General features: G+C 43.0%; 3 protein-coding genes across 4 annotated transcripts; 1 reads left to right on the forward strand and 2 right to left on the reverse strand.

Moving 5' to 3' along the window:
- The first annotated feature begins 1776 nt into the window (after positions 1–1776).
- nr2f6a (nuclear receptor subfamily 2, group F, member 6a) lies at positions 1777–9738 on the forward strand. Of its 2 annotated transcripts, none has more exons than XM_029525220.1 (6): positions 1777–2161; positions 2491–3200; positions 4331–4425; positions 5811–6142; positions 6313–6559; positions 7576–9738. In XM_029525220.1, the coding sequence occupies exons 2-6, from the start codon at positions 2932–2934 to the stop codon at positions 7848–7850; spliced, it is 1218 nt and encodes a 405-aa protein (XP_029381080.1). In that variant the 5' UTR covers positions 1777–2161; positions 2491–2931; the 3' UTR covers positions 7851–9738. The 2 variants fall into 2 exon arrangements, with proteins under 2 accessions (XP_029381080.1, XP_029381081.1); XM_029525221.1 differs by having other exon boundaries at positions 5814–6142.
- Positions 9739–10350: 612 nt separating this feature from the next.
- LOC115058208 (occludin) lies at positions 10351–17376 on the reverse strand. The gene is made up of 8 exons (XM_029525519.1): positions 16849–17376; positions 15989–16192; positions 15753–15914; positions 12320–12474; positions 11631–11879; positions 10904–11075; positions 10613–10654; positions 10351–10452 (listed from the first exon to the last, which is right to left on the reverse strand). The coding sequence occupies exons 1-8, from the start codon at positions 17374–17376 to the stop codon at positions 10351–10353; spliced, it is 1614 nt and encodes a 537-aa protein (XP_029381379.1).
- Positions 17377–19217: 1841 nt separating this feature from the next.
- LOC115058184 (MARVEL domain-containing protein 2-like) lies at positions 19218–22169 on the reverse strand. Its single transcript, XM_029525512.1, has 5 exons — positions 21048–22169; positions 20159–20358; positions 19857–20028; positions 19579–19629; positions 19218–19342 (listed from the first exon to the last, which is right to left on the reverse strand). Exons 1-5 carry the CDS (start codon positions 22167–22169, stop codon positions 19226–19228), a joined length of 1662 nt encoding a protein of 553 aa, XP_029381372.1. The 3' UTR covers positions 19218–19225.
- Between the last annotated feature and the right edge of the window lie 769 nt (positions 22170–22938).

Here is a 22938-nt window from a genome sequence, read left to right on the forward strand (position 1 = left end):
AATATATTGAACCTCTTTACTAAAATGCATTGTTTTGTTTTGTTTTTTGCTTTCTTTTGTTACTTTTGGTCAGTGCTGTTGGTTATCTGATCTTTTTTCACACCCACACACACCCCCAATCTTTATCAAGGTCCCTTTATTTGACAAGCCTAATCTTTCCCAACACAAGAAGTGACAATAAGCAGGCACAGTGGCCTAATTAAAGGGACTTTCATTCAAATTAACACACACTCTCTCTCACACACACCCACCTCTCTGATGACCCATTAGCTCCACAATAGGCAGGACAATGCGTCTCTGTCACATACATGCATTCTGTCCTCCAGGGGCAAAAGATGGGTTTAGATTTAGGAATGCCATAAAAGTGTCCATGGGGGGAAAGAATGCCTTTAAAATCTCTGTAAACACTTTTTAGATAAGACAACAAGTTGCATATAGTGAATCCCACTTTCATCTCTTCATATCTACAACTGCAACCCCCCAGTCAACCCCAAACAGCCGCACATTTACAAGCAGATTCATCACTTATCTCTTAATGCTCTTATCCAGGGTTGTTGTGTGCCCTCTCCTCTCCTTTATCTGCTTTTGACCCTGGGCATTTTAGCTTAGAAGGGGTGTGAAAGTCAGTTTGACCTCTTGGGGTAACCTCGAACACAAATCACTGTGTGCTCCACAAAGCGCTGACACAGAGGCCCTTTGAGAAATGAGCAATGACCACAAAACGGTAACTTTTATTTCTAGCACAATAAGCTGTTCTGGAGCAGGCGGCTCTTATGTGTGGAGGATCAAAGTGCTTTTTATCCGACAGGGGGAGAAACATTCTGTCTTGAGAAATTAAGTTCACCTCACTGCCGCTCTGCTTGGCGTCTTAAATTCTGTGCCGCAATGTAAAAAAACTTTCATATCAGGTATTTGATTTCTCTCTGAAAGACAAAAGGTGGGCAGCACATTGGCCTGCATGTATTTATTGCAGGGCTTTGGGGTAACCTGGTATTGTCGGGCTGGTTTTTGAGGCCTTGAGGTCATGCTTTCTGCATCTGTGAGGAGAAAGATCCTCCACATTCTTCCTGTGTGTGTGTTTGTGTATGTGCATGCTGCCCCACACAGCCCACTCTCTTTGCTCTTTGACTCCAATGGCCATATAAGGCAGCCGGCACCATGGTAACCGCAGGGCTTGAATAGCAGTGTCAAATCCCTGGGAGCGCACACACACACACAGACACACAAAGACACACACACAGACACTGCCCCCTCCCCCTCTGCACACACTCCCAGTCCTCTTTGCTTGCTCTCTCTCTCTCTCTCTCTCCTTCAAACCCACACAAATAGGTTGGAGGAAAACGGACAGAGAAGAGGAAAGGAAGCTGAAGGGGGGGGGGAGGAAAAGCTGAGAAATCCAGCTGGTTTCCAGCTCTGGCCATTTGCATGAATCATAATTTGATTTGAGGACTCTGAGGCTGGAAGGAGAGAGAGGGGGGAGAGGAGCACCCATCCCCTCCACCCCACCTCCTGTTTTGCCTGAGCCACAGGGAAAGGTTTCACACACACACACACACACACACACACACACTGACGAAAAGCAACACACAGGGCTAGGCCGCAAGTCATTAGTTCTTGGTGGGCAAGCACTGACAAAAGGCTGGAGGGAGACGCCTGCATGAGCGCCTGGAGAGGGCAGGCGGACGCTCTCTCTTGCTTTCTTGTCTTTTTTTTTTTTTTTTTTTTGGTTTTGTTTTGTTGTTGTTCTGTTTTTTTTTTTTTTTTCCAAAAGGGGAAGCAGCAGAGAGGATACTGTCACAGCCGATCACTCGTGCTACAGCAAGCAGGGAGGAGAGGGCACTTCCTTGTGTTCAGGATCTACTCGTGCTGTTTTTAGGAAGTGAGCACAGGCGGTCCACGTCGCTCAGTCTGCCGCTGCCCCGAGGAAGCCCATGACCGCACAAAAGTGTTGTTGTTGTTGTTGTGTGGACGTCAACTGGATTCGCTCGATCTGTAATGTCTTCATTGTGGGTCACAATGCTGCCGCTGAGAGGATTACAGCAGAATAAGAGAGCCGTGTCTGCGCTCTCCACCTCGCTGGATGGAAGGGAGATCTAGAGCGAGAGGATTTATTATCCACTGAGGGAAGCCATTGACACATCACCTTCATGTTTTCTCCGAGGTAAGCTTGGCGTCATTTATACAAATATTCAGGGTCGATTATTTAGCCAGACTGAGCCCTGTGCGCGGATCGAGCGGTGGGAGCAGACTAATTTGGTGTAAGGGGTACTTTAAGAGGGGTGGTCAAAGCCTCTCCAGGCATGTGCTAAGACGAGCTACACCGAGGTCCTTTTTCAGCCATTACTGTTGCTAGAGACAGAGCTGGGCTGTGAGAGAGAGCCGGGCCGGGGCAGAGTTCCCACCTTTCGTCATTTACCTCCAAATGCCTTTTGCTGCCTTTTTGGGGAGAGAAAGAGCACCATATGTTTGACTCATTGTTTCCTGTGAAAGGTTCCTGGGCTGAAAGCGGTCGAGCAGCCTTCCCCTCAACCATCTCAGGACCTGGTCCAAAGAAAAGGGACAGAACGGAACACACAGTGGCCACGAGTTGGACCTGAGAGGAGGAGGGAGGAGCGGGAGAGAGCCGCAGACATGCACAGATAAAAGTTGCCACTGAGACTGTTTCCAGGTCATAGTGGAGTGGGAGGAGACTGAACGGCTCTTGTTTTTTTTCTGCCAAATAACCTCCTCACCGCCGAAGCCCTTTTTTCCCAGTTTATTCAGTCAGTACTTTACCAAAAGCCAGCAGGGCTGACGACCGATGAGGACACCGACTCTGCCCAGGTGAAGGGAAACACGTTCAGGACTTCTCATATTTATGTTACCTTGACAGCAACCAGAGATCTTGGCTGCCTGTCCCGTTTTCCTCTGCGGTGGTTCGGTAACCAAGCGATGGCCATGGTGAGTGGGGGCTGGGGAGATCCCAACGGGGGCACCAACGGGCTGGGGGACAAGGGCTACCTGAGGGGGGAGGAGGAGGACGGCTCGCCCCAGGCGGGGGGGAGCGACATGGAGGCCGGAGACGACGACAAGGCGTGCGTGGTGGACTGCGTGGTGTGCGGGGACAAGTCCAGCGGGAAACATTACGGCGTGTTCACCTGCGAGGGCTGCAAGAGCTTCTTCAAGAGGAGCGTCAGACGCAACCTCAGCTACACTTGCAGGTGAGCGGGGCATTGTGGGTAATGTAGTCCGAATATTGCTTGCCGGAGAGTGGTGAGCACGATGAGACTTGGTGTTGCACACTGGTGACAGAGTGAGGTGCTGGGGCATCCATCATAATGAACAGGTATGGCTGGACTGCAGTATGTGCTCCTGGCGAAGGTGAGTCAGGTGGATTACAAACAAAAGTTTCACATAACCAATAATTGAAACACTTAAAAAATATCACACGGATTCCTGAAGAGCTGTTGAAAACAGTCGTGCTAAATTGACAAATCGCTGCAAAAAAGCCAGTAAAATGTGAGGATCTTCTTTGCATTTGATGGAAGTTTTGTAGTATGAAAAGGATGAATGAATAGTAAAAATAAGCATTACTTTAAAACAATGTCTGTGAAGCATATCATGCAGAACTACAAATATAACATTCATAATATTAATGATGACTGTAATGCAGATCTATATGCCAACTTGCCATCTCATTAGTCTAATCACCCCCTCCTACTTTAGTTGCACAATTAGTCTTTCAGCTAGGCTACAGAATAATTTTTACCCTCACTTCTTTCATTATTTTGTCAATCAGTTGTCAAAAAATACTGAAAACTACCAGTTTAAAAACCTCAATTGTGACATCTTGTTTTGTTTCGTCTGGCTAACAGTCCAAATCCCAAATATCATTAGACAGATATCCAAACACTGAGCACTTGAAGCAGAGAATGTTGAGCATTAAGATCATTTAAAGTATTTTTTTGTCCATCAACTAACTAATCACATATTTGTTGAATAATTGCAGTGAGGAAGCAGACACTTTGTCAAACCACGTTCACTGCTGCAGCAACTCTCCTTTTTCTTATTTGAACAAGGCTTTAAGTACAACCAGATACGATAAGGTTTACATAGTTGTGCTGACCAAGGTGAAAATTGACAACTAAAAGCCAGAAACTACTTGTTGAGGTGAAAGCAGGTGATAGCCACCTTCATACCTGTGTAAAAAAAAAAAAAAAAAAAAAAAAAAATTGCATTTCTGCAGAAGTTGCTTGAATTTAAATTAATGGCTGGGAATTTTTTCATCAGTCTTTTTATTATTTGACATATTTATTTATTGATTGATTGATTGATTGTTTGTTTGTTTCAGGTCTAACAGAGAGTGTCAGATTGACCAGCACCACAGGAACCAGTGTCAGTACTGTCGCCTGAAGAAATGTTTTCGTGTTGGCATGCGTAAAGAAGGTATCTGTCTATCCTGATCCATGAAACTTTCACCCATTCTGATCCAGTGGAAATAGTAATAGAAAAGAGAGACACTCGTTTTGTGCAGTGTTGAAAATACTGCAGTTGAACCAAGAAGACAATAATTGATATTTAGTTCAGTGATGAGCCCCAGAGTGTCCTCCAATTACCCAGCTGCTCCAGGAAAAGAAAAAAAAATAGAATTAAATTTGTCATTATCTTTTCTCCTCTGCTCCATGAGATCCAAATAGCGGAGAAAATGCCACACGTGGGTGTTGGGGCTTTATAATGGCTAAGCTAACCATGCGTGTCAGCTCAATGCCATGTACTAAGTGGCTTAATCTAGTGCCTGCGTAAGAATGACTGAGAGGATACAGTGCTAAGACACCTGCATCCCAGAGCCTTAAGCCCTCAGATGAAGCTGAGGCGGATACCCTCTGACTTGTTGGCTCAGTGAAAGAGAATCCAATATGGGGATTTCACTTTAAGTGATCAAGCCCAGGCAACACATCTTTCAGCATCCCACAGCAAGATACCAAGGGAGACAACAATATTCTGCATATTGATAGAGATAGAAAATGAGTTTAACGTTTTATGTTTTGTGATCATAGATAACAGATGATGTAGTTTGTATATTTAGTGATGTTGGGACTGTTGTTTTTCTCTCTACACTCACAGATCATAAAACATGTTAATGAGACACATAATGGCTCCCTACAGAGAACTGACTGCCTCCACAGGGAGGTCAGATGTCAGTGTCAGCTACAGAGCAGGATTCCTCTGCCTGGATGAGATTCAGTTTCTTGCTTAAGGACGTTTAAGCAGGAAAGACACTTACCAAATGAGTTCATATCCCCAAATGAACAAGTCTCTTTGCTTTATCTGGTTTGAAAATACTGTTGTCTGTCCCAGCTGTGGTATGTTCTCTAAACTGAGTGATGTTCTTAGTCTCACGGGGGGGTTCTGTCTGTTTGAAGATGAGCTATACTAATATACTAACTGCAAAAGCATTTTGTAATCCTCTCCAAAATTAATATTGCAGAGGCTTTTAAAGTTTAATGGGGAAAAATTCTCGCCTGAAAGTCTTTGTTTTATTTTTGCCAATGACCTTCATCTTGCCTGATGATAAGCACAGGAATGTTTCTCTTCACTTTCACGCATTTGTAGAGGAATCAGTCTATGCTCAGTCGTGTCGACCTTTAATCTTAAAGAATATTTTCTTCATCAAGCTCAACCTGTCTGCAGATAATCTGACATGCACACCCGGTTGGACTCAGTTTTAACTTTTCTTCCTCTCCATTTTCATCTCCAAATCCCCTCCTTCCCTTGTCCCTTGTCATCCTCTCCTGTCCTTTCCTCCCCTTTGTCACCCAACCAAACTACAGCAGTTCAACGCGGTCGCATCCCACCTCAGCCAAGCCTCAGCCCTTCCATCACACCCATAGGTGGCGCCAGTGGCCTTGGAGGTGGTGAGTTTTACAACAACAACAATGGAGGAAGTGGTGGAGGTCAGCCGGTGTCGGAGCTCATCTCTCAGCTGCTGCGAGCAGAGCCTTACCCCAGCAGTCGGTATGGGCACCAGTACAACCAACAGGCTGGTCCAGATAATGCTATGGGCATTGATAATATCTGTGAACTGGCTGCCCGGCTGCTCTTCAGTACTGTGGAGTGGGCCAGAAACATCCCTTATTTCCCCGAGCTGCCTGTTTCAGACCAGGTCAGTACATGTCAGTTTTTCCTTTGTTTTCAGTCAGAGAACAGTCATCAACAGCTGGAAAAACCATGTTCACATCTAATATAAATGTATAATAAACACTATACATATATAAGACATTAAAATCGATAACAATGAAGGGGTATCGGATTAACACACTAACCAATCCACAGGTGGCCCTGCTGAGGCTGAGCTGGAGTGAGCTGTTCATCCTGAATGCAGCCCAGTCGGCTCTGCCACTTCACATGGCTCCCTTGCTGGCTGCGGCTGGTTTCCACTCCTCGCCCATGTCTGCCGAACGCGTAGTGTCTTTCATGGACCAGGTGAGGGTGTTCCAGGACCAGGTGGACAAGCTGACCAGACTGCAGGTGGACTCAGCTGAGTACAGCTGTCTCAAGGCGATCGCACTCTTCTCACCAGGTGATTGTCTTTGCTCATCTGCATTAGGTGCAGCTCCCCCAAAGACAGGACCTGTAAAAGGTTTTTCCAGTGGTTAAAGCTGTTGGCTGTCCATCCATCCATTATCTTTCATGCTGATATATGAAGGGCCAATTCCATCTGACATTGGTTGAGAGCAGGTCACCTCAACAGGCCGCCAGTCCATCACAGGGCCAACTATCCAGAAACAAACAAACATTCACAACTACAGGCAATTTTAGTGTGACCAGTTAACCTAATCCTGTATGTCACTGGACTGTGGGGCGAAGCCAGATAAACTAGAAAGAAGCAATGCAGACCCCTGGCCCCAAAGGCCAGGGGTCTAAAACCCAGAACCTTATTGTGAGGCAGCAGTGTTAACCACAGCACCAGCATGCCTGCCCCAAATTAAAACCAGAGGGTGAAATAACTTGACCTTTAGTCTCCGGTGGGGGCTGAGATTACAAAACAATGGGGCCTTCATTTCCCATTATGCATGAGTTTACGATGACTTGTAAATTCTGACCCATGGGAAGAAACTGTTGGGGTTCAGTAAAAACAAAAGTTGAAAAAACTTGAGGAAAATCATAACTTTCCCCTGAGTGTGACTGGATAGTGACGATAGTGACTACAGTGACGTTTATTACTTTGGCATGAGAGTTGACTTACTTTGGCACCATCTCCTGGCTCATTAATGCAAATACAGTAATATTTTATGTGTTCTATCAGTAACGCTGTCATTGATCATGATGTAGTACCTATGTCTTGTGTTAACTGCTATGAAATTGCTCATCGTAAGTGCTATCTCACAGCTATTGGGGTTTTTTTTAAGCAATGTGAGGGTGAAAACTTTAAGATATAGGTTAAATCATATCTTTGTTCATACATAGGATTTTTGTATGTGTTCCCCTCATTTTAACCGTATCATTTGCTGAGATTTCAACCTTCCTCTCAGCTCATCACGACTCTTTATGTAACCTGCCCACACTATTAAGTAACTCCCTCCTCCTTCCTCACAGATGCCTGTGGTCTAACAGACCCAGTCCACGTGGAGTCTCTGCAGGAGAAGGCTCAGGTGGCTCTGACAGAGTACGAGAGGATGCAGTATCCAAGTCAGCCTCAGCGCTTTGGCCGCCTGCTCCTGCGCCTCCCCGCCCTGCGCGCTGTTCCCGCCAACCTCATCTCCCAGCTCTTTTTCATGCGCCTGGTAGGAAAGACACCCATCGAGACACTGATCCGTGACATGCAGCTCTCTGGAAGCTCGATCAGCTGGCCGTATGTCCCAGGACAGTAGCTCCACCCCCCTGATGGATGAGGTCTCCGTTTGGGATTAGTGACGACAAGGACCCACAGGAAACCTCCTGACTCATCACTATCCATCTGTGTGGTTATCAAACTGCAGTGCCAGCTGGCCAACATACGTACTGTACTGTAAGCGCTCTATCCCCCCTCATGAAACGAGCCCTCTGTCTCCACACAAGCCTCCAGAGAAGAGAAAGGAGCGGGTGCCAGGCTGGATCTGTCTTGGTGCCAGCACAGTCGTTCTGGTGCCAGGTTTTGGGCCAGAGACCAGCTCTTCATGCTGGGCTCCAATATGGCCACCACAGCCAGTCATGTCACCACCCACATGCTACAGTGACTGAAGAAACCGCAGTTCCATGTAGAGGGCAGCAGCACCCTGCAACAAATACATATATAGGACAAAACTGTCCCACCACCGAAAGGCTGAATCATTTTCTTCATACGGGGCTCACTTTCCATGACTCGTAATTTGCGACGCGGTGACCTTTTATCACACAACTGATAACATTATATTCGTCTAATTGAACAGTCTAAAGGAAACTGCGGTTGCACTGTGAACTGAACTTAAGACACAGTGAAAGGCCTTGTTATCGAAGGGAGAAATCTGAATTCACCGCTCTCTTACCTCAATACCTGAGGAGGAAGCCAAGAAAGAGAAACGAAACAAAACCAAGGAAAACTCACCAAAGTCAATCATGCCATTCTCAGATTTTTTGAATAGAAAAATTAATACACAAAGCAGAGAAAAGGAGAACGGACTCTTGTGACTGCCTGACCATCGAATGAACAATGCATTTAAAATTCATTCGCAGGGCTCACTGTTAGAGAGGATTTGAAAACATGAAGCCACAGTTACATGAGAACAGACTGATACCTCATGAGACATCAGAATGCTTTAGTGTGATATTTCCTAAACACAAACCTCTGTAAATGTTGTTCACCAGAAACCGCCTTCTTTTTGACAACTGCCTTGTTATTCAGTATGAATTTGAGACACATTAAATATGAAATTAGTCTTATACACGTCACAAACGTTTGTCTTGTATCTTTTTAGAAAAAAATCTCCAAAGTGGTTTTCACTTGTGTTTTGGATATGAGTTTCTGACTGAATATGGTGAATTCAGCTATAAACATTGCTTGGATCGAGTTTTGTTTCTTTTTATTATTATTATTATTATTATTATTATTATTATTGCTATTATAAACGGCAGGCTAACAGTATGTAAATTTAACTTGGGTTCCGGTTTGACAAACAATTCAACAAGTGTTGTCTGTGATCAGCTGTTAAGCCAACACTACCAGTCGGTGCCGTTTCTGGAAGTAACGGTGAGAAAAGACCTGAAATGTGTATATATATATTGCAACCAACTTTGTCTTTTTGCATGTTCAAATGTTGCTTTGGATCTCTGCTAAGTTGAATCTGTTTCCTTCCTTTACATGATGTAATTCAAGATTCATTTAAAAGGTTGCTTTCTCTGTTAGCTCGTTTTTTGTTTTTTGTTTTTTGTTTTCTATATGTATCTACATGAAATATACCTCTGTCATTTGTTAAAATGTCAAAAAAGAAGCTCATCTTCATGCCATTACAGCTACAGATGTTCATACTCTCATCTCTGAGCATGGAAGTGGGTTTCTCATGTTAGTGAGTCATGTGAGATGATGGTGTGTTGAATGACGATTCACTTTGGAGGATATTCAATGCCAAAATATCATGCTGTCTGTGATTAGCAAAAGGAAGATGGGCCCCGATTTACTGGTCTGCCAGGATTTACCTCACACAGGTATTTCAAGAGGAGAGTTAACGAAAATACATTTATCTTAGGTTATTAAAAAAAAAAATAAAAAAGGAATAAAATCTACATCTTTGAGAATTTATTGATGAAAACAGTAAAATTGGAAGGATTTAACTCTTTTTCTTGATCTGCCATCGGGCCTTTTGAAAGTTACTGGTATGTTTTTCTTTTATGAAAGAACTTGCTCAACCATGTCAGAGAAAAAAAACCTAAATATACTGTTAATGTTTTCCTATCTTTGTGTTAATGAGTTCTTAAGTTCTTGAAATTTCTTGTGTAAGGCAATGTTACAAAAAAAAAATTAAGAGGATGACATGTGTTTTGTTATTTTTGTTTGTTCTTTCAAACTACTTGAAAAAGTGTTGTAATTACATCTGTATGAAGAATGCCAAATAAACACTGCAACATATACCATAAATGTATTAACGTTATATTCATATTCCAAAAACTAGTTACTACAGCTTCCCTTGTCTTCATCCTCATTAATGACACATACATACATCAAAACTACAACTGAAATGGGAAGGAGAAATGTTATATAAGATGCAATGAATCCAAACATGAACACCAAGGTCGGGACGAGTTTGTCAACATCAATGTCAAAACCAGATATGGGGTTGAGTGGCTGTCGGACCAATCGAGGGCCACATTTGACACAACTAAACAAGAAAGTGGGGGATAAATCTTGTCACAGTCTTCCTAACAAAGACCTTGATCGTAGGTTTTTACCAAACGCTTGATGTGAAAAAGCTTTTGCCGCAGTTCTTTGCTCTGCTTCTTCTTTGCTTGATAGTCTGACATCTAGAGAAAAGAGGAATGTAAAAAAGTGGATATTTAACCATCAGCAGCAGGAGCAGATGGAGAAATTAAGTTTTTTTTTTCTATTTAAGTTCTTAGTTAAGGCTTAGCAAGAAAGCAAATAATCCTGTTCTACTCAAATGCTGAATAACAGAGCACTGACCTTTTTGAGGTCTTTCAGCCGGTTGTACTCCTCCGCCACTCCCTGAGAACAGAAACACGGCTGACACCATGCCATATACAATAGAAGTCTGGTATGAAAATACATTATTTTGACCATCTCTAATCCTAATGCAAAAACACAGGAAAAGAAATAAATAATGGGGAAATCTGGTTTATCTGGCTTTACCAAATGTTTCTGACTGACTCTGAGAAGTGAACTGAACTAAGCCTTTGGGTAAAAAAGAAAGGCACACTTATGAATGAATGTCTCCTCCCCACTATAAATCTCTACCTGGTACTTCAGGGAGCCCTCGTCCAACGTGTCCAGCTCTCGGCTCAGCTTGTGCATCTGGTCACTGATGTCATCCATGTCGGCACAGAGGCCCTTGTAGTGAGCCAAGTCAGTGTCAAACTCCTTCTTGTACTGCTGACGCTGCTCATCTGAAGTTATCTCTGGGTACAGCCTGAGGTGGGACATTAATGTGAAGAAAGGAAATGCTATTAAATGCATGCTATTATTTGGGCATTGAGAACAAGAGGTTTTTTCTTTTTCCTGTCAATTTTCTTACCAACAGTCAATCAGATGCTTTTGATTGCAGTTGTCAGTCATTTCTAGTATTTTGTTGTACTAGTCTGAACACTGCTTCAGCAAAGTCATACTCTCTCTAAAATAGCCTAAATGAATTGACAGATTGGTGTTACGATACGAAGTTAAAGCAAATACCTTAGCGTTTGGTTCAACACAAACATTTATGCTAATTTGTGTTAATATTTTACATATTTCAGTTGTAGCGTGTATCCACGTAAAAAAACAACAAAATATTCAGCAATTTAAAAGAAAGGAAGAACCTCAATAACAGCTAATAGAGGAGTTCTTGAGTGAAAGTCTCAGTCAACACTGAAGTAAAGTCGTAGGTCCAGTTTTGAGCATTACAGAGCTGACTTCACTTGTACTCTATTCCCACACATCTTCTGTTATGGGTTTTTTCTACATAACTAGCAGCAGAACAGTGGTCCACCTGTAAAGGTAATCTGTGTGGTTGTGGTCCAGCTCATTGAGTGTGTCCCCTGTGGTGTAACCAGTTTCACACTGGGACTCCACCATCTCCTGAGCAGCAGGAGGAGGCTGTCGGTCCATCCTTCGCTCCCTCTCCGCATGATAAGGAGGAGGCCTGCGGATGCTGCCGGCCTCCTCTGAGGAGCTGCTGCAGTAAACTGTCCCCCTGTTGTTCTGAGGACCCCGAAGGTTACTGCGGTCAGTCAGGAATCTATGGACGATACAGGATGTTGGTTGGCATATACCTAATGTATACTTAAACTCATAAAAAAACTTTCACTAAGAGACAGTGAGTCGATGGTGTTGCCTCTGTGTTGTAGTGGATTGCAGATGTACTATATAACATGCAGGATCCTGTGTTGGGGAGTTGAGGAAGCTGAAAGTGGACCAATAACAAAAGGACAGGCTGACATTGCTTTCCACAGAGCCGCACTGCTAACACGGATAATATTCTCCCTGAAGCTATTTCAGTTTTCAATAAGAGTCTGCACGGTCAAAAGGGAAATGATTGTTTCTGAGCCCACTGACATCATGATCAAACATCAGGCATCATCACAGTCCAAATGGAAGTTAGTGTGTGTGTTTTGGGGGTTTTAGAGTGTACACATAATACTGAGGCGCTTTGGCAGCACAAACTCATCCATCCCTCACCTGTTGCTTTCATAGTTTCCCTCGCTGTGGATGCTGACTGTTGTGTTGCTGTAGCCGGCCACACTGTTTTCCACCCTGAGGTCAGGTCCTGCTCTCTCCGATAAAACAACAGTTGGTGTCTGCTGTGTGCTGCGTACTTCTCCAACGTGGTTCCCCTGAGACAGTATTTGGAAAGTGGAGTCAGCATCTGTTCATTTTTATTTCTTGATGAGGTTTGTGGTTTCAGAATAACGTTTTTAAATGGGAGAGCAGGTAAATTGATTTTGTTTATATCTCAATGCCCAAGACAGCAAAAAAAATCAAGATGATATACACAAATATAATGAATACCACATTTAGAATCTGAAGGAACTCCTGAGGAGGAATCAACATTTTTAAAGTGGAGCTAAATAACCGCTTCTGGACTGGATATATTACATGAGGAGCTAATGTACTGAAAACACTGAGCCAACTGTTGCCTTTGGTACAATACACTAATGTTACAGCTCATAACAGGAAGTAGAATCTAATATTGCATGATACAAAGATGCATAGCCATTAGAAAAGAGCCTCAAAGGATATAGACTCACTGCTTTATGTCTCGTGTATTCTACTGAAATACTGTATGATGCATCATTAATGAGTTCTTCAAGCTATTTCTGGATTTGGATTTGGAGTTAGACAGGATGAGGATCTAGTAAGATGATGTGAGTGTCTGGAATAAGCAGCCTGAGAAACAGATCTCATGAATGTGGAGTTGGAGGATGAAACTCACGGGAACAGCGGGGAGTCGGATGTGCTGCAGGAGAAAGGTGCTGTGGCAGCTGCAGCTTGGTGAAATTTGTAAAAGCAAAGGCCAGTCCATTCAGCATTTATGGCCAAAAATTATTCAGAGAAGGACATCTGGAGTTTCATTTTATTGTTTTCATTTCAATTCAATTCATGGGCTAATGATTCTTTTCATTTTGGACTAATCAGGTCGTTCAAATTAGGCAGCACCTATGTAGCAAATAGACTCTAACATAAAGAAACAAACAGAAAATGATGGATGGATCCCAAAGTAATACATTTCTGACCACATACAAATGAATAAATAAACACTAAAATTGGCCCATTATGAACTTCGGCCATTAACATTTTTTCTTCTGATCATTTCAGGGTTTTTTTTTTTTTTTTAAAGCTTTGCAACATAAAATAAATCCACATGCCCAATAAATATTTCTCTGTGCTGTTGCATACACCCTCCTGAGATATTTATTCTCTTTGGAGGAGCTTCACATTCCCAGTGTTGATGAATAAGAATTGAGAGGACCAATTTAAAACAGACAACATAGATTTTTAAAAATGATGCAGTGTTTGATTTTAATCCAATTATCCTACATTCTTCTCCCAATGATCACAGTTTCCACTGGTGTTCAATGCAGACGTAGCATGAAAAACAGGGAAATGAATTCTTGGCCAGGAGTCTAATAGGCAGCCCCTTCGCAGACTGAATCATTTAGCATCACCACGATTCACACACCAACGTGGAGGCAACTCAAGTCTTTTTATACATTATATATGCCACATACATTATATATGCCTCCCTGCAAGGCAAGCATCTTCACAGCAAGACAAGAGTGCTCCAGAATGGGGCCAGCCTCTTGATGAGGCCACTCACTGCACACCTTACAATGACAGGCAGTGCAGTATGTAGGCCAAGGCCTCACTAAATAAACTGACTGAATATATTCCTTCCCCTTCAATAATGAGTCATGGTGGACACGATGCATTCATAATGCACTGTTACTCTGGTCGAATCGTCACTGCTAAATATCACCAGGCTTCTTCTCTGAAGTAAGAACAGTACAGCAGAGCAACTACAATGACCTGCTAAATACTGGAGCATTGGTGCTCTACGACAGCAGTTCACAAACCGGGCATCCGACGTGAGGTGGCAGTTTATTTAAGTGTGTCTATTTACGGAGTCAAGGTTGGACATATTTATATCCACTGACAGAACAACACCTTCTCATTGTGAACATCTGGTGTTTAATACAAGTGTAGAGAGGATACATTATTAACACCGCCACAAAACTCATCGAAAACAACATAAACATGGGTTATTTGAAGCATCACTGCTTGATGAAGTCTATTTTAAAATCCGCACTTTAACTTTGACTCACGGCCAAATTTTGCAAGATTGTGTGAAACGATAGGTGTACACACTGCTTTGACAAATACAGTGTGCTACAAGTGATTTTCTGTTGAGCATCTCATCTAACCGGCTTCATGACCACAGTGGTAAAAAGGGAATCAACCACAATCTGGATATAACCACAAAACCCCTCCAATGTTTACCTGAGATGAAAGTCGCAAATACCAAATCAGTCAGGACTTGGTCTAATGATATGTTAAGCTGTTTAAGATTAGTAGACATAATGTTTACCATCAGCATACAGCTGAGAGACTATTAATGACTGAGTTGTTGAACTACTTCACTAGCCAAAAGTTTGGACAAACTTTTCCCATTGAAGAAGAGGGTTTGTCCAAACAAAAAGTTTTTTTTTATTTTGATTTTATTGACCTTTTCCTGTTACTATCTTTTTGAGAAGATTTCTACATAGGCAGAGTGCAGGATTATGATTCAGATTATTTGATGTTATAAGGATGAAACACTGACTTTGTGCTCATATGCTCCAAAACTAACCACTAAATATATTTTAGATGCAATGCCACATTCAATCTCCTACAGGACGGTCATCATTTGTTTCATTGAGCACTGATGATTTTTTTTTATTGGCTAACAGCACAATGAGTCATTGAGGACTTCACCATCATCTAAATTAATGCGCTTCTACTGCACAGGAATGTGTGTGTCTTGCGAAGCCTGAAATTTGTTTCTATGAGGTGGGTGTCTCCTCACCTCTTAATAGCATTGTTTGTTGGACGTTGTTATATAGTTTCTGTACAACTGTTATCACTTTTCGGGTTAATGATCAGTTAGAGTGAAACCTGGGTGCGCCAGAGGTAAACACCAATGGCCTATGAGTCAACAGCCGCAGGTAATGTGAGGTGGTGGGGGCACGGTGAGTAAGGCATGAGAATCGAAACCACGTGAGCCTAAGAGCCTATACTTGAAGGAAAAAAAAAACAAACAAACAAAAAAAACAACAACAACAAAAAACTAAAATGTTACATTATACACAGTAATACTGCTCTGGCTTTAGTCTTTATCATCTACCTGAAAAAATAAAAATGCAGAAATAACCACAAACCATGGGACTTCTAAGTCTTTGTGTCAGTGGTATAAACTTTGCATCAATAGGTTTTCAAGTAAAATGCAAACAAGCTCACTCCAAATCTTTACTTACTTTTAGCTGCCATCTATAACAGCTGACAAAACCATTCCTGGTCACTGCCTGTTAAAACCCAGAAGAGATAAATAAATATAAGAGACAGAAAATTGACTTACCCAGTCATGCATTTCGTGCCCCTCTGACGGCCTGAGCTGCTGCTGATCCCAGTAGATGTTAGCTTTGCCGTGGCGCCAAATCTTGCTACGAGTCTTGTAGGCATAGTAAGCAGACAGGGACAGAGCCAACACCACCAAAAGACCCAAGACTAATGCTACTGCCTTGGACAAGAAAATACATTATAGATCAGAGTGGGATAGAGCACATAAGAATAAAACAGAATAATCCAACTGACCTCCTCGGGGTCCATGTAGCAGTAGTGGTGCAGGTATTGGTTGTACATGGGGAACCCCCCCGGAAAACCGGCCCCTACACTGCCGCTGAGGCTGGGATTGCCCTGGATGTTCTGGCACAGCATCAGCATGGGGTTGTACAGCATACTCTGTGAACTCTGGGACATCGGATTCACCCCGATCACAAAGATAATGTCAATGATGCCCTAAGAAGAGAGATAGAGTCAGTTTATTTGGACTCGTGTAATCAATCAAGTATGTCAGGATAAACCAAAGATACCAAGTTAAGTGGAACGTCTGAACATTAAAGCTCTAATGAAATAGTGTTATTGTATCTCTATAATGTATGATAGTACGACAGCAGAGTGGCAAGTACTGTAACTTGAGTGATTTGATGGGATTGGCAGCAGGTTAGCATTGTTGATCAAATGATTTTGAATTTTCTGGCTGAGATTTCAGAAGATCTGTAAAGCCGATATGATGAGTTTTTGGAACAGAAAGTTTTCTGAGCCAGCCCATTGTTTTGCTTTTACAACCTCCCACTTGTCATGTTCAGCCCCAGAAGGCCACTGTTTTCAAAAAGGATGTGCTGAAACTGACAGCACGGTACCTTCCCGAGCACCAGGAAAAAAAATGCAGTGGCTAAATAACAACATCAGGTGAGCATGTAGCACCTGATAGATCCTTCAGGAGCCACATGCAGTGAAAGTTGAACTTAAAATCATCAAAAGACCAGAAAGTGGCAACTGTTGGAGAGCAAGTTTGCAAGGCCAATTGAAAAGTTTGGGATGCCAACTTTTAATTAAAAGAATAATTATGACATGATTTGATACGTGCACATTGTACACCTTTCCAGACTCACCTGAAGCACAGCTAAGATGATATCAGAGATGAACACAGCCAGGTAAAACCTACATCCCCTCATCATCTGGGAACGTGAGAAGCTCCCCACCAGGAAGCCCAGCGAAACCAGGAAGTTGATGGCTGCCATGGAGATCATAGCCGACTTGGCAGAATGTGGAGTCATGTATGAGCTGCCGTAGCCGTAGCTGCCTCCATAATATCCCGACCCTGTCCCCGCGACGCTCCCTGCAGCCCCAACACCATAACCATTGTACCCAAATCCATTCATGTCCCACACCAAAGTGGAAGCCACAAAGGCGAAGATGAGGAAACACATGAGCACAGTGACTCCCTGAAAGGTCTTGACAAAACCAGGAGGAGAAAACCAGCGGTAGAAGTGTTGCGGATTTCCCTCCCTGTAGTCTGCAGGGACATGGTAGGTGTAAGGGACATACTGGCTCTGAAGGGAATGGATGCTCCTTGGAGGATAGAAGTGGTGCGATGTGGTGCTGTAAGGCGGGCTGTACACGGGGGGATTATCATGCATAGCGGATGTTACTGCGAGCTCAACTGGAAAAAGAGATAAAAATAAGCAGAATGAATTCCCGTTCATGATACGATGGTGCAATGTCCCCATATCACTTCATATTGGTATTCAGGAAAATACTTGAAGGTGCCAAAGTGTCAAATTCTAACCAAGTAGTGTGAATCCCGATGCCTTGATTAGTATAATGATCTTAAAATGAAAAACATGAGTGCAGGAAATGAAATAATGTCACTCCAAATGAACGTCCTTTCAGCACCTTTGTCAGTTTGATGTAAGTCCGTCTGTGCCCTTCATTCACCTCAGCCCATCCCTGAACCCTCCAGCTGGTATTACTGACCTGCACCTCATCACTCCTGAGGAACTCAAGCCAGCGGCCTTCAATAATTCAGGCTGACAGCAGATAAGAGGCGAGCCGGGGCAGCCATGCGTGGTGTTTACTGCAGGGGAGAAAGGAGAGCAGTCCCCACCCCCACCCATCTCACCCCAGCTCCCTTTGCTGCATCCACAGCGAGCTTCCTGTGTGCACCTGCTGCATGTCGGGCCCCTGGGGGGGCAGCACAGGGGACTCCACATGGAGCCCAGTCAGCCACAGAGCAGCTGTCCTCTCTTTATTCATGTACCTCACCCACCCTGCTTCATCCATACGGCCAGAGAAAACACATTCAGCTAATCTCCAGCCAACCAAGTCTGACCACTTTGGCTGAAAACGTGTCAGGTCGTTCCCAGTTCAACTTAAAGTCCACTATTGATGCTTCGGGGTCTGTACAGGCTCAACAGCTGAGACAAGTCAAGAGCCCTGACAGGAAACGCTCCACAATATAGACACAGATCGCACAACTCACCCAGACTCTGAGGGCTCAGCCGCTCACGGGTCTCTGCCGACAGCCGCTTCAGAAGTCGTCGACGGTCGATGGACACTGTCCTCTGTCCTCACAGTGAGACGGAGGACAGCTGTGTGTCTCCGGGGACTCAGTCCACCTGCTGCTGCCTGCTGTCTGACCGCCGGCCGCTTTAAGAGCTGAAGCTGCAGCAGCAGCTCGACCTCAGAGCAAAGTCTCCTTATGAATACACATCAGATGGATGAGGACAGGTCATGCAGATTAACATGCATATATATTTCAGCTACAGAACTGACATGACCAACCGAGTAATAGATTGATAAAGCAAAAAAAAAAAAAAATCGTTATATGTATATTTTTATATACCAACATATTCTTTTTTCATTTGCATTGTTTTGTATTATTCAATGATGTGATCAAACAGAAAAATAAAGTTTCTAAGAATCTATCCGTTTCAGCTGGAAGGACATGCACTGAAGTGTCTGACAGAGAAATGCAGATTGGGTGGAGTTATGGACACGTATTAACATCAGAAGGTAAAAGCAAAACACATTGTCTGACTCTGAGCGCCTGTTTTGGGCTCCTCAGTCAGTGATAGACAGGCTCAACAGGCTCAAGGTCAACTGGGAGCTCACACACCAAGGAATGCTGTTCCTCAGTGTTCCTCAGTGTCTATAATACATTTTGCTCATATAAAGTTCACCTTATTCTGATGAACATTTTAAAGACTGTAAAAATATACAGACAAAAATAATAGTTTAGCAGCCCAGAGGAATGGACAGATTATAGTGTGGCAAAACAAAATAGGTAGCAATAACCCAACTCTCAGCACAGGGCCAGGAAGGAAAAGATAATATACAAATATTGGAAGCAAAAAAAAAACAACAACAAAACTTTATTGTACAAATGTTCACAACAGTGACAGATTTCAAACATCAAATCACCAGAGAGAGAGACAATATGGCAAGAACTGATTGTTTTCTGGCTGTTGATATGTTTCTGTCTGGCTTTCATGCTTCACCGTTTCCCGCAGCCTCCTGGTCGAAAGCACGGATTCTGTTTTTTATGTGGCTTAATTTGGCTTTCAAATAGTTACAGCGTTCCTTCTTCTTTAGAAAAGCAGGATCCTGTAAAACACAGACTGATTAGTGGCTGCAAACTCTTTCTTCTCTCTCTGTGCTCTGCTCAAACGCTGTTGTGTCTGATTCATTCTTTAATGTAACTGTGAAACGTTTCCAGACTTACCTACCTGCCACAATAAAACACTATCATTTCCATCCGTGGACAGATTTACTCGTTGGATATAAATATTGCCTGTGTGTAGGAACTATGACCTTGCTTTTTTAAAAAAGCCATCACTTACACTCTTTTTTTGCTGATACTGCTTCAAAATGCTTTCAATCCGTTGCTGTTCCTGAAGGAAGGAAGCACACAATTATCCAGGTGATTTGGGCACAAAAAGACAAAAAACATAGACTGGTCTGCACCATAATGCGTCATGGAGAAACCAAAATACAATCAGATCATTTTTCAGAAAAAAATGTGAAATAAACTATGACCTTTGGTTTCAAATTGTTTCCTGGAAGCATGGCATATAAACGGCTCGTAAAAAGTTTAAAGTTACTTATAAACCCATCTCACCTTTGGGCTTTTTCCATCTCCGAGGAGTCGTGCCATCACGGCATCTAGCTCTCTGAACTTAATGAGGGTGGTGCTGACGTCTCGGTGAAGGTCTTTGTATTCCTGATACTGGTCATTGAAAACAGCTTTGTATTTTTCCCGCTCTTCCACACAGCTGATCTCTGGATAGTTCCTGTAGTGACAAGTGGCATGGCATGCTGACAACAAACTGTCTCTCCTCAGTTGTCAAGTCTATGCACAGTGTATATACATAGAGAGTATAGCTTTAGAAATCTTCATGTGTTGCTTTAACGTTCACTCACTTGATGTAGTCGGCGACAATGTGTGCTTTGGGGAGGTATTCATTTGCTGCGTCTCTCTTCACACTTGCTGGTTTTTCATGGACTTCAGGGTTGAATGCATGTGGACTGATGTAATCTTTACTCTGAGACTTATCCATTTCATCCTTGAATGATATACATTTCTTTTTTGGGCGGGCTAGTGGGATGGACTGGTGAAACTCCTCATGAGACTGAAGGTCAAAGATAAAGACTGCTATTCAGAAAACATAATACTACCTATGAATAACTTGTGTGTGTATTCAAAACACACACATCACAGAAAACAACGTCTCAGCGTTGTTACACACACACACACACACAAAGGAATAGTAAGGTTACCATCATTTACATTTACAACATAAATTGTATTCCTCAGAATTCAGTATCAGCACCAGTGTCACTTTAATGTTTTACCTCTTAAGTCATATTAGCCATGATCCAACAGCCATACCTACATAAAAAAACATCACACACGGTAACAGAATAAAAATGCTTTCCTCACAATTAACTCAGCTATTCAGTTTTCGTTGCAGGAAAAGCGGCAGACACGTCCAACCTGTGAAGGTTCTCAGTCAGACCTTTCCCCCGCCCACTCTGGGTTCAATACCTGGGTTTCCCACACTGACCCTCAGAATTGAAGGCAAAAACGTCTTCAAACAAGATAAGAGGTCCAGTTGCTTCCCACTAAACATTCCAAGACAAAGAGGAACTTCCTACTTCTTCTATAGCCATTATTTATTGAATCAAGTCAAACTTCCTTTCCTGTATTCAAAAGGAGTACTTCCCATATCCAGCTGTATGTCCCCACTCTGACCTTAGAAATGAATTGTGTCATTGATCAAAAAATTCCCACCGTAATAATAAACCATACCTTGTTGTCAAAGTACTCCCTCTCTCTACGTGCAGCCTCGTGCCTCCACATCTTCAGACATACCAGGAAGCTTCCAAGATACATTGTCATATTGATGAAGATGAAAGCTGTTCCTGCCATTTGTCCTCCGTCAACCCGACACAGATTGGCCATGATGGGGTTAACGCCTATTGTCATGTAACATAGGCCCCCACGGTTCAAGTCATTCAAGTATACAATCCCTGCAGCCATGTAGAGCAGGAACATGGCCACATTGATGAAGCCCTCTGTCAGAGGCCACCAGGGGGAGTCAAGAAGGATGGTGCGATAATACATAGTCATTCCCATCACCAAGAGACAGAAGGTAATGATCCAGGAGACTCCAGCAACGGCCAGAATAAATGGAGTCATGGGGCCTCTGTAGCTGTATCCAGACATGCCAAGCCCATTGTTATATACTCCATTATAGAACCCGTAGCTGTTGGACCACTCACTGTCTTTCTGGATGTAGGCAATGATACAGGCAAAGACCATTCCCCCAAACAGGAGCTCAAGTCCAGCAAGAAGTCTAAGCAGGCCTGGCCAGGATTTCAAATATGAGTATTTCTGGTTATAGACCTCCAGTTTCTCTGCGTAGTACTCTGCAGGGTGGATGCTCGAGAGTAGAGACTCCTCTCCTGGGCCTTGATGAAACAACTCATCAGCGGGGCTTTCCCTTAACAAAGGCTTATGCCAGCTCAGTGAGTCCCCAAAGCTCTTGTGCTCAAGCAGGGGGCTTACAGGAGGGCTCACTCTGGTCCCATTGGGGAGGATCTGGAGCCTAGTCGTGCTGGGCTCAGAGTCATTAAAGCTGCCACTTTCTATTTTCCACTTATGAAGGACATCCCCCCAAGACTGAGGGATGAGCGATTTCAGTCTATCCTTCATGCTGCCTTTTTTGTCATCATCCTCCTTTTCTGCATACGGTGGAGTGCTGGATGTGCGAACTGTAGAGCTCCCATCGTCTGCCATGTTATCTGGTGTGGGTGTGTGAGTAACCCACACAGGAGCTGGTGGATCACTGACGGAGTTCCTGCTGCTGGAGGAGGATCCAGCTTCACCATCAGGCTCTTGCCTCTTGAATTTCCTGCTCCAGCTTTTCATGCTGCGTGCCGATTTTAGTAATTCATTAAGAAAGTAGTAATCACAGAATCCTTATGAGACGAGTGGGAGAAACTGTAAGAAATAAAAAAAAAGAAAATAGAAGAGTTTCTTCTTAGATATCCTGATCTTATGCTCTGATATCTATAATTCACCCACCTGCACGTCAGAAGTGTGTGTTATTCTTCTAAACTCACTTCTAATCTTTCTCATATTATTTAAATGAAAATACTTGTGTCCTCCATTAATCTCTGACTAACTAAACTTTTAGGTGGCATAATTGCCTTTGTGGGTTTTTGTTGTTGTCGTTGTTGTTGTTTTGTTTTGGGTTTTAGTTTGTTTTTTTTTTTACCTTCTGGGCAGCGACAAAAACTTCCACTTCTTCAGCTGATGAGGCAAACTAGCTACTATTTACAATCCATCAGATATGGACCAACATTCAAGGAAAGTTGTGTTTGTGTCCACCTTATCAGTATCAGGCCAATATTTCCTTTGTTCCACTTTTCACTGAGGGACCTCGTTGTTTTAACAAATAAATTCTCCACTGTGTTTACCAGATGGGGATTGCTGATAGATTGTGAGTCAGGATTTTATTGTCACTATGAAGAATTTTGGAAGGATTTGATCTGTTGTTAAAAAAGAAAACAATGATATCAGTACTTTTGTGGATACTCTCAGACAGGAAAGCTGTTTAAGTGCACATTGATTTCATCACTTTCAAATCTGAAAGGCAAACAATAATCCAAAGTTTTGTGAAACTTCGATGTTAAGC

Source organism: Echeneis naucrates, chromosome 17 (assembly GCF_900963305.1).
Source record: "Echeneis naucrates chromosome 17, fEcheNa1.1, whole genome shotgun sequence".
Lineage (NCBI taxonomy): Eukaryota > Metazoa > Chordata > Actinopteri > Carangiformes > Echeneidae > Echeneis > Echeneis naucrates.

Excerpts from the sequence above, each read along its gene's own strand:
- nr2f6a (XM_029525220.1), top strand. The coding sequence starts at position 2,932 with ATGGCCATGGTGAGTGGGGGCTGGGGAGATCCCAACGGGGGCACCAAC. Across the intron at positions 3,201-4,330 it reads AACCTCAGCTACACTTGCAG|GTCTAACAGAGAGTGTCAGA; the intron begins GTGAGCGGGGCA and ends TGTTTGTTTCAG. Across the intron at positions 6,560-7,575 it reads GATCGCACTCTTCTCACCAG|ATGCCTGTGGTCTAACAGAC; the intron begins GTGATTGTCTTT and ends CCTTCCTCACAG.
- LOC115058208 (XM_029525519.1), bottom strand. The coding sequence starts at position 17,376 with ATGCATGATAATCCCCCCGTGTACAGCCCGCCTTACAGCACCACATCG. Across the intron at positions 12,475-15,752 it reads GGCACGAAATGCATGACTGG|GGGAACCACGTTGGAGAAGT; the intron begins GTAAGTCAATTT and ends ATACTGTCTCAG. Across the intron at positions 11,076-11,630 it reads CACACAGATTACCTTTACAG|GCTGTACCCAGAGATAACTT; the intron begins GTGGACCACTGT and ends GTCCCACCTCAG.
- LOC115058184 (XM_029525512.1), bottom strand. The coding sequence starts at position 22,169 with ATGAAAAGCTGGAGCAGGAAATTCAAGAGGCAAGAGCCTGATGGTGAA. Across the intron at positions 19,630-19,856 it reads GAGATGGAAAAAGCCCAAAG|GAACAGCAACGGATTGAAAG; the intron begins GTGAGATGGGTT and ends TCCTTCCTTCAG. Across the intron at positions 19,343-19,578 it reads AGTATCAGCAAAAAAAGAGT|GATCCTGCTTTTCTAAAGAA; the intron begins GTAAGTGATGGC and ends TGTGTTTTACAG.